At 43.8% G+C, this 9,079-nt stretch overlaps 1 protein-coding gene across 1 annotated transcript; it reads left to right on the top strand.

Moving 5' to 3' along the window:
- The first annotated feature begins 1,946 nt into the window (after positions 1–1,946).
- Positions 1,947–8,519, top strand: TIFA (TRAF interacting protein with forkhead associated domain). Its single transcript, XM_067544667.1, has 2 exons — positions 1,947–2,221; positions 6,690–8,519. Exon 2 carries the CDS (start codon positions 6,710–6,712, stop codon positions 7,265–7,267), a length of 558 nt encoding a protein of 185 aa, XP_067400768.1. The 5' UTR covers positions 1,947–2,221; positions 6,690–6,709; the 3' UTR covers positions 7,268–8,519.
- The last annotated feature ends 560 nt before the right edge of the window (positions 8,520–9,079 follow it).

Genomic DNA, 9,079 nt, shown 5'->3' with positions numbered 1-9,079 from the left:
CTTCCAGTCCTGAACTAGATTGTTGTTCCATCCACCCACTATAAAGTTTAATACAATTGTGTTCATCTGTTTTTTAATTATCCAAGGATTTTAAAATGTGATTTCCACATTTTTAAAGACATCATTCAGTAATTCCTTCGTGATTGGAGATCTCAAAATTAATTTTGTTTTAAACTGGAAACTTGGTATGGATGTAGTCCATAGTAGCTTGTGTGCTTTACTAAGTGTGAGAAATACTGATTGAAGACTATATAAACACTATAAAATGAATATAGGATCACTGACAAGCTCTACAGAGGACCTAATCCCACATTCCTTATGTGCCTACACTCAGACATGTGCACAAATGCATGTGCACATTTCCAGCTCCACCCTTATAAATGTCCTTTCTTCCAATCTTTCCCCCCACCCCGCAAAAGGATCTTAAAGACTATTAAAAAAACTATTAGTGCAACAAGAGGCTTAGATTCTGAACCCACAGATGTCAAGGAATTCAGACATTTGTTACAATAACTGTTATTCAGTCAAACAAAACGTGATGTTTATTACAAAAATCAAAGCTATCACAATAATGAATAATACAAAATGCTTCCTCTATGAAAGAGGGCATGCAATGATTGTTGTGGATATATAATTTTAGGATTTACTAACTTTTATGGATTTATGATCTTAACCATAATGTTTCAGTAACAAAGATTCCTCCTTCTCCCCAGTGAACAGCCCTCTGGAGTAGTTACCTGTGACAATGGCATCCTGTCTCACATTGCATTGCCAAACATAAGGGTCTTTGGTTAATTTAGTTGGGCAGTTCATTTGATCTAACCTGCCCTCTTTTTAATTTACTTCCTATTTTAAAACATAAATGGATCACTCATTAACACTAGACATTTATTCTGCATACTACATTATAAGCAGATACTTTGGTTGTTTCTAAATAAAGTCTAGTGGGGAAGGGTGGTTAATGGGGGCAGGGGAGAGGAGTACACTTGAGAACAAATGCAGTGTCTTTCAGTGGCTTACATTCAGAATGCTGTTCAAAAGCAATCAACCTACCATTTGACTCAGCCTGTTTTGACGCCTAGAAATAGAACTTTTTTTGTAACTAAAAATGTGTATTTAGAATGGACTACTGCAAGTTGCCTACATAAAACTCCCCGTGATCTCCAATGACTTCAGTGAGGGCTATGTGAGAGTCAAGTGAGCAAGATGTTGCTCACTATAAATCAGTGGAAGGGAAATCTAATCGTGGTAGTATTAAGAGAACTCTTTCCTTCCACTAACAGAACACAAACGACTTGTGGCGATCCACAGAGATAAACTCTGTCCCTCATGGATCCTGTACAAAAACCCAGAGAGCGACAAAGTGCCGACCAGAAATACTTGCACATTATTGTTCTAGTTCCCTCCACACTTCCTTCTTTGACTTTAATTAATGAATAGCTGTCAAGCACGGACACCCTCTACAAGATGGATCACTTTTAATTAACAGGATGATTACAGGGCCATTGCCAGGTTGAGACTTAGATGAAGAATTCAATGTCGTTTCAGGCACTACACCCGCCCTGAATCTCCCCCAGACAATTGCGGGTCGTTTTCATTAAGGCGTTTCTCCGCCTTGGGGCTGCTTGGGAGGCCCCGCACCACCAGCAAAGGAAACAACTGACCGAGGATCTGCGTTTGCAGGAGACACCGCAGACTCAGGCACCCCCTTCCCCCCCCCCGCAGTGTCCAATGCCCAGAGGACCCAAATCAGAGGGGAAATGTGTTTTTGCCATGCCCCCTTCGGGCTCGCGAGCCGCGGCCATTGCTCAGAGCGGCCAGGCCGCTTTTCAAGTGGCTGGCGGCCCTTCTTCACCTGTTGGAAGGGCTGGTCGCGACGCTGCGCGCTTACCTTACACCGCCCGCAGGGACCAGCTAGAAGCAGCCGGGCGGGGCGGGGGGTCGGTTCGAAGCCCTGCACAGCCCGCCGCCGCCGCCTCCACCCTCGCGCGGGGAACTACAAGTCCCACGGTGCAGCTGCTCCTCCTCCTCCCCCCCCCCGACGGGGAAAATCCCGTCACGCGGCAGCTCCGCACGAAAAGGCTCAGTCAGCAGCTGCTGCCGCCAGAGCGGGGAGATCGCCGCCGCGCACAGCCTGCAGGGAGCCGGGAGCCGAGGGCGCGGGAGAGGCTGATTTAGCGCCGCTCGCCGCTGCTGTTCCGGGCGGGGTCCCACCGGAGAGGTGAGAGCCCGGAGCTGAATGACGCTGCTGGCCATTAGCGCTTTCCCCGGGGCGGCAGGGGGCAAAGGGGGCGGCAGCAGCAGCAGCAGCGGAGCGTGTGTGTGAGGGTCAGTGGGGATGAGCCGATGGGGGCGCAAAGGGCGGCGGGCAAATGACCAACTCCGGTGGGAGCGGGGGGGAGGTTCGCTACCGTCGCTGGGGGTAGCGCGTTGGGCCCCCGTTAACGAGGCAGCGGATTTCCCCTTCGCCTGGCTCGCACCGGGGCGTGGATGCCAGCCGCACTAGCGCAGCGCAGCGCACTTGGGTCCAGCCTCCAGCTGCTTTGCGCAAGCGAGGAGCTGCTGGAGCAGCTGAGCCTCGGCTCTGCCTGCGGATGCGCCGGGAGCATCTTTTCGCTGCCATCGCCGCGGGGCGCGAGCGGCCTTTTCTTGCCCGCGTTTGCGTGGGGACTAGGCACTCACCTGCTGCTCGCCCCCCAGTAGCGTAACTTTGTTTTTGCTCGGATGAGGCGGTGCCTCCTTCCAGTGAAAGATCCATGCAGCCCTGTCTGCGGAGTGATGGAGCTTGGAGGGGAAAGTCCTGGGGCGATTTTAGTTCTTGAGCCTGCTGCTGTTGGAGGCAATGGGAGTTTTGCCATTGTCTTCAACAGGAGCAGGATCAAGCCCTTAACTGGCACTGGACGTGTGTATTAGATCGTGCTGCACCGCTAACTCTCAGTACATTTACACTTTAAAAAAAAAACTACATTGCAATAAACAATAATACAAATTTTTAAAAATTGCAAGATATGTAGAGGAGGGAAAATTTTTCTTTTCTCTAGTTTCAATTTCCAGACACTGGGGGAAATTCTGCTCTTGGAAGCTCCCTACAAATTCCCTTATGAGAGTTGCAAGGGTGCATTTGAGGATGGAATGCAGGTATGCAGACATATATCTCCACTCATCATTGCAGTATCCAAAGATCTGTCACATACAATCTGAATTTACAGGGTTTTCTATGGTGGAGAAATTCTTTATAAAATGAATGTGCACACACATTTATTATTACCTCTATTGGGAATTTACATTTTGTACTGGGGGGGGGGGATAGGAGGAGGGGGGAATTGACTTGGTGGTTTAACAAGTTTGTTCCCTCTGTAAATTTTGTGAGATTTAATGAAGTCACAATTGTTTTGAAAGCAACTGTATCATTAGTATTTTCACATTTGTAATCTGGCTTCACGGGCCTCAATGTTTGTTTTATTTGTCAGTAGAAAAAAGTTTATATATCAGAGAAAAAATTGTTCTCGGCAATTTTCTTTTTGTGGGGTGGGTCTACAGGCAGCATGACTCTTCAGCAAAAGATCCAGACATGTTCCCATCAATGATGATGTTGACAGTCAGTGCCCCAAGGAAGTTGGGTGGATTTTTTTTGCTGATGGATTTGTCTCACTTCCCCTCACATTCCTCACAAGTATGCACATTTCAAAAATGAAAATGATACCAAGGGTTCAACACTGTAGTCCCACTGCATGTAAAACTCTTACTAAAGGTTGGGGGCTTCTTGCTTCTGTCAGGACTTGGCCCCACATGGGCAAGAGTTTAGATAAGTACATATTTCCATGCAAAATTAAAAACCCATATCTTTAAAATAATCCTTCCTACAGTGGCTTTTGTGGAAAAAATTTTGCTCCTATTGCAGATGTGTCTAAACTGCATGCTGTCCACTTACTGAAGTGTAATCCAATAACTAAGGACTGCCTTCTCTGTTTAAAAGAACATCTTCACATCCTCCCCTCATTTCTCCTTAGGCCTTTAATAGAAGCAAACGGTCATTTGTAAGGTTTGACATGCGACATTTTATTCAAAACACATAGGCCTGCATTGGCACATCACATCCACTACATCCTGCAAATTCGTCTGAATGCACTCCTCTGCTCTGATACCTGAAAGACAGCAAACATTACTGATGTGCCTCAAACTGATTTAGGAGTTGTGATGGATTATAGAGTTTTCGACTTGTAAATTACAGATTCAGATCCATTCCAACGTCAGGCATGACTGAAAGCTGCTAAACTCTTCAGGCTAGTTTGTGGCCTATAGGAAATGAGTTGGTTTCCCACTGAATCACAAAAATACTTCAGAGAACTAAGAACTGAATGAGTAGGGAGACTGGACTATCCTCTCCACACTGAGATGGTCCCAATCAATCATGGCACATTGGTGGAGCAGGTATGGCACTGTCACTGCCTGAGCGGTACCAGTTTGGTGAATATACAGAAGAGATTTCTCTCCACGGCTGTTAGTTCAACACTTTTCATAAGCACCAAAATCACTTTAGAAAGAACTATGAATTGCATCTTTGCAGTTTATTTAAACTTTACCCACCATCAACTACATTGTTTTCAAAATGGGCTGGGGAAAAGCAGAATTTCTTACAATAGATCTAAACAGCCTAGAAATCATAATCTACTTGAAATTAATTTGTTCCTTAACATACTATATGAGCATCACTCTAGCAAGTCTTGCTTCTGTACAGTTTGCTAATGTGTTTTCCCTGACCAGATTTATCCAGCAGTGAAAGGGGAGATGTTCTGTGCCAGAACTGTTCCTTTGTAAGAAAAAGCATGGTGCCCTGTATCAGGCAAGGGAGGAAAATAGTTCTAGAGGTCTTGAGCTTTATGATCTCTCTAAATGCTGGCATCACAAAGTGATGTACTACCAGTAATCCATTCATTGTGTGTTATAGATTGCTAAAAGTTATGCAAATTATGCTTGGAAAGACAATTGTATGTCAAAGTCCATATCACAATGATGATTCATGGAGCAATAAAATACAACAGGCTGAACTCTAAATTGCTTTTAGTAATGATTCATGCAATGAATAGCATTGATTATACTCCTCATAGTCAAACATTAATTAAGTGATGAGCTTATCTGGATAAAGAAGGAATACCATTCCACACAGTGCACAATTAGCCTGTAGTACTCATTGCCACAAGATATGTGGCCAAGAGTTAAATAGGATATTTAAGATATCTGGACAAGAGCACCCAGAATTACAACAGCAAGGATTAAAAACAAACAAGAACAAGGCGTTTTGAAAGGGATATACCCACTTTCCCTGCTTCCCTCCCCAATATTTCCAGCCATGAGCCAGCCACTAATTAATGGGGTTTAGGAAGAAACTTTTCCTCTAGATTGACTCTTCCATAACTGCAGTGTTTCTTGCATCTTCCTCTGAAGCAACAAGTACTGGTCACGGTTAGAGACAGGATAGTGGGCTAGATGAACTACTGGTCTGATGCAGTATGGCCAATCCTATACCCCATTTTTGTTGAAAGCAGGGGAATTTTCACACCTACTTTAAATTAATTTTTGATATCTGTAACTCATTACATACAGCAGCTACTCCTTAATGAGATTTTTAAAAGGTAAAGTTTGTGTCAAGGGGTAGTTCTGAAAACTCTGATGTTCTGAGCTCCTATTTGACTGCTTCACTGTGGATAAATAGTGAATTAATCATTAGGCCAGTGAAAGGTGGGAGTCTGACTCCATAGTCCAGTGTTTAGGGCACCCATCTGGGAACTGCAAGCCTGAGGGGCCTGTTCAATCTCTCTTTCATTATTTAACTGGACTGCAACAGCATCAAAAGAGGAGAGACTGAGGGAACCCTAGAGCAGAATGTCCCACAGGTTAGTGAGCTCTGGGACCTCTGTTCCAATCCTCTCTCCATCCTCTGGCAGAGGGAGGAATTGAACCACATCCAAGGCAAGTGCTCTAACCGCAGGGCTAAAAGCTATAAGGAAGACGCCACTGGCCCAATCTCGTTCTGGTTAGTGGAACTGCGGTTTAGGGAGGAGATAAGCCACCAAATGCCTAGAGGCAAGAACATAGGGAACTTTTACTTTGAAAAACTTAGGTACCAAGTGAGTTTGGAGGTGGTTTCATTTTTAAACCTACAGGGTTTGGTTTGGGTTTTGGGGTTTGTTTTCAGTGTTCATTTTATTGGTTTACTTTAGGTATTGTTGAATTATTCCTTAAACTGTACTTGTAGTTGTCACATTTCATATTATCAAAGGAATATAACAGTGATCTATAATGAGTTATTGTTCCAATATGGGCTCTGTGTAAGCTCAAGTTTGTCTCTCAACAACAGAAGTTGGTCCAATAAAAGATATTACCTCACTCACCTTGTCTCTGTACTTATCCTCATTTTATGGATGCGAAACCAAAGCACAGAGAGGCTTGTGACCTGCCCAAAGCCACATAAGTCAGTGGCAAAACTGGAAATAGAACTATTGTGGTGGACCTGGAGTTCTTCATGCCCAATCCTGTGCTGTAGCTGCTAGACTATGTTTATTACCAGTGGTTCTCTATAAAACAAGTACACATTAATTGATCAATAGCATGTAAAGTTCTTTAAATGATGCCAGTTCCAGGCTGATTTTCTGGCATTGCAATAATTCCATGATTTTATTTGCTTGTAGTTCTGAGAAGAATCACCATCATGTCGTCCTTTGAAGAAGCAGATACTGAAGAGACAAAAACTTGTCTCTATGTAGCTTTGTATCATCCTTGCCAAGAAGAAAAACAGGTGTTTCGCGGCTTAAACATCCACAAGCGAGAGCAACTCAGGGCAGATGAAGTGGCAAAGTTTGGCCGAGACTGTAACATGTGCCATTATAATTTAATGGACTCCCGTGTTTCCCGGGTGCAGTTTACCCTGCAGTTTTTCAGGCAACTCAACAGCTCAGAACCTGGTTTTGAGATAAAGAACATGAGCAAAAAGACCAAACTGATTGTGGACAATGTGGAACTGGACTACCTCAACAAAATTGACCTGCCACGGAAATGCATCATTCGCTTTGGAGACTACCAATTCTTAATGCACAGACAAGATGGAGAATCAGTGGATTATTTTGAGACGTGCTTTGAGTTGGCCCAAGTTTCACTCTTGCAAGAGAGACAGATGCCCTTGCTGCAGCCCATACCAGAGTGTGGCATTTCTTCTTTGTTGTATTCCCAAGGTGTAAAACCAGTAGAGATAGACGAAAGTGATTTGTGAGAGAGAAAAGAAAGTTGCTTTCAACCGTGTCCCATACCTAATTCAGTACGACTTCAGAGGACCAAATCTTATTCCCTCAGCCCACTATTTGTTTTGCTTTATGTAATTGCCACTGCTGTGTTATGTATTCTTCCCCTCTTGCACACTGTTTAAACATATTGGAACTTATTTATTTACAATATCATTAGATTTGTATCATCTTTATTTGATAGCCATCCTGTCTCCTCCCTTTCACTCTCTTATCACCTTCTATGTTTGTCTGTTGTAAACCCCAATCAGAGTTGGTGGGTGTTTGCATGGGTATAAACAGGGCCGGCCCTAGACCAAATGGCACCCCAGGCAAGGAATGCCCTCGGTACCCCCCCCTTTGTTAAACTTTTGAATACTTTATTTTTTATTGAATTTATAACTCATTTCATGACTTTGACAGGGATAAATCATGCATCACAAGATGATAAATTTGAATGCTAGGATTTGTAAAAGGTTTTACTTCAAACATTCTTTTTTCCCTTTTGTCACTAACAAAAACAGCACCCCAAGCCCAGTTCCCGCACTTTCAGTACCCTAGGCGGTCACCTGGGTTGCCTGCACCTAAATCCAGCCCTGGACATAAAGGTCCATGGTAGCAGATCCAATTGCAGGACTGGGGGTATAGATCATAAGGTCTTTCAGCCAGCGTGTACCTGCCCTATAGTGCCCCAATTTGACCAGGTGAGGTGCTGTAAATGCTCCCTGCCTCACTTACCCCAAGTGGGCCCTCAGTAAATTTAAATAAGATTTTTATGTGGGGAATAGTGCCCCTTCAGGCAGGCCTAAGTGTATTAACCAGAGCCCCAATGAAAATGCAACCTAACCTTCACCCCGTGTCTTAGCTGGGAGCTAGTCTGTTTATCCATACCCACCTGGGTCCACCTGTCCCCTCTGGTCGTTCTCTTGGTTCAGGCCTCTTGCCACTATCTGGGAAGAATCCTTTCCCCAGAGTCAGCTCTGTCAGCTGCTGCTCTTTTCTGTGGTTGCATGTAGTTTGACAGACTGAGCTTCTTACCATTGTTGTGGGCATTCTGTCTCTCAGAGCACATCTTCTAGGCTCTTGGCTGTGATAAGCTCTCCACAGGAGCTTCCTGTCTCTAGAAACTTCTGGACTTATTGCTCTGGTGAACGTCCTGTCTCTAGAAACCACCTCAGCTGGTAATGCTTTGTCAGGCTCATTAGCTAATTAGCTATCAACTTGCCACATAGGGATTTCATTAACTCCAAGTGGATTTGAGTTGGCTTGTTCTCCCTTACAGGAGGTTGTCAGGGATAGACTGGTCTCCAACTCCCTGACATCACCGGCTCCAGTAACACAGGGACGATGCTCTGTTTCTATTATCTCTGTAAAGCATCATGCAAAGTTCTGGCTCTGGATATATAAACCACATATGGTCAGGATTAATATACAAACTTGTTGTATTGTGTTAACAACTTTGGTACTGAAGTGCGATCTGTATTCAGACTGAGATCCATTTTCACACCTAACTTCTATGTTGGGGATGAAAATGAAACTTTTTTTTATTGATATTTTGTGAAAATGGAGTTTAGTTGGTATATTTAGCTGCACAGAAACAATTTTTCTTCTAATCCTAAAATAAACAATGTGCTACAATAAAAATGCTGTTATCTTCAGAGATGAGTGTAAATAAAATGTAAATGTCCATTTGACATTTTCTTAAAAATGTTTGCACACCTAATAACGTTTTGTCCTCTTGTGTGGGTATATCTTGTAAGGAGCAGCTACACCAGAAAAAATGATTGAGAGATCCCAAGCTTTAC

Source organism: Emydura macquarii, unplaced genomic scaffold, assembly GCF_026122565.2.
Source record: "Emydura macquarii macquarii isolate MOO-44397 ecotype Brisbane River unplaced genomic scaffold, CSIRO-AGI_Emac_v2 contig_1014, whole genome shotgun sequence".
NCBI lineage: Eukaryota > Metazoa > Chordata > Testudines > Chelidae > Emydura > Emydura macquarii.
This window is presented reverse-complemented; position numbering and strand designations above follow the sequence as displayed.

Coding starts and splice junctions, on each gene's coding strand:
- TIFA (XM_067544667.1), top strand. CDS start 6,710: ATGTCGTCCTTTGAAGAAGCAGATACTGAAGAGACAAAAACTTGTCTC.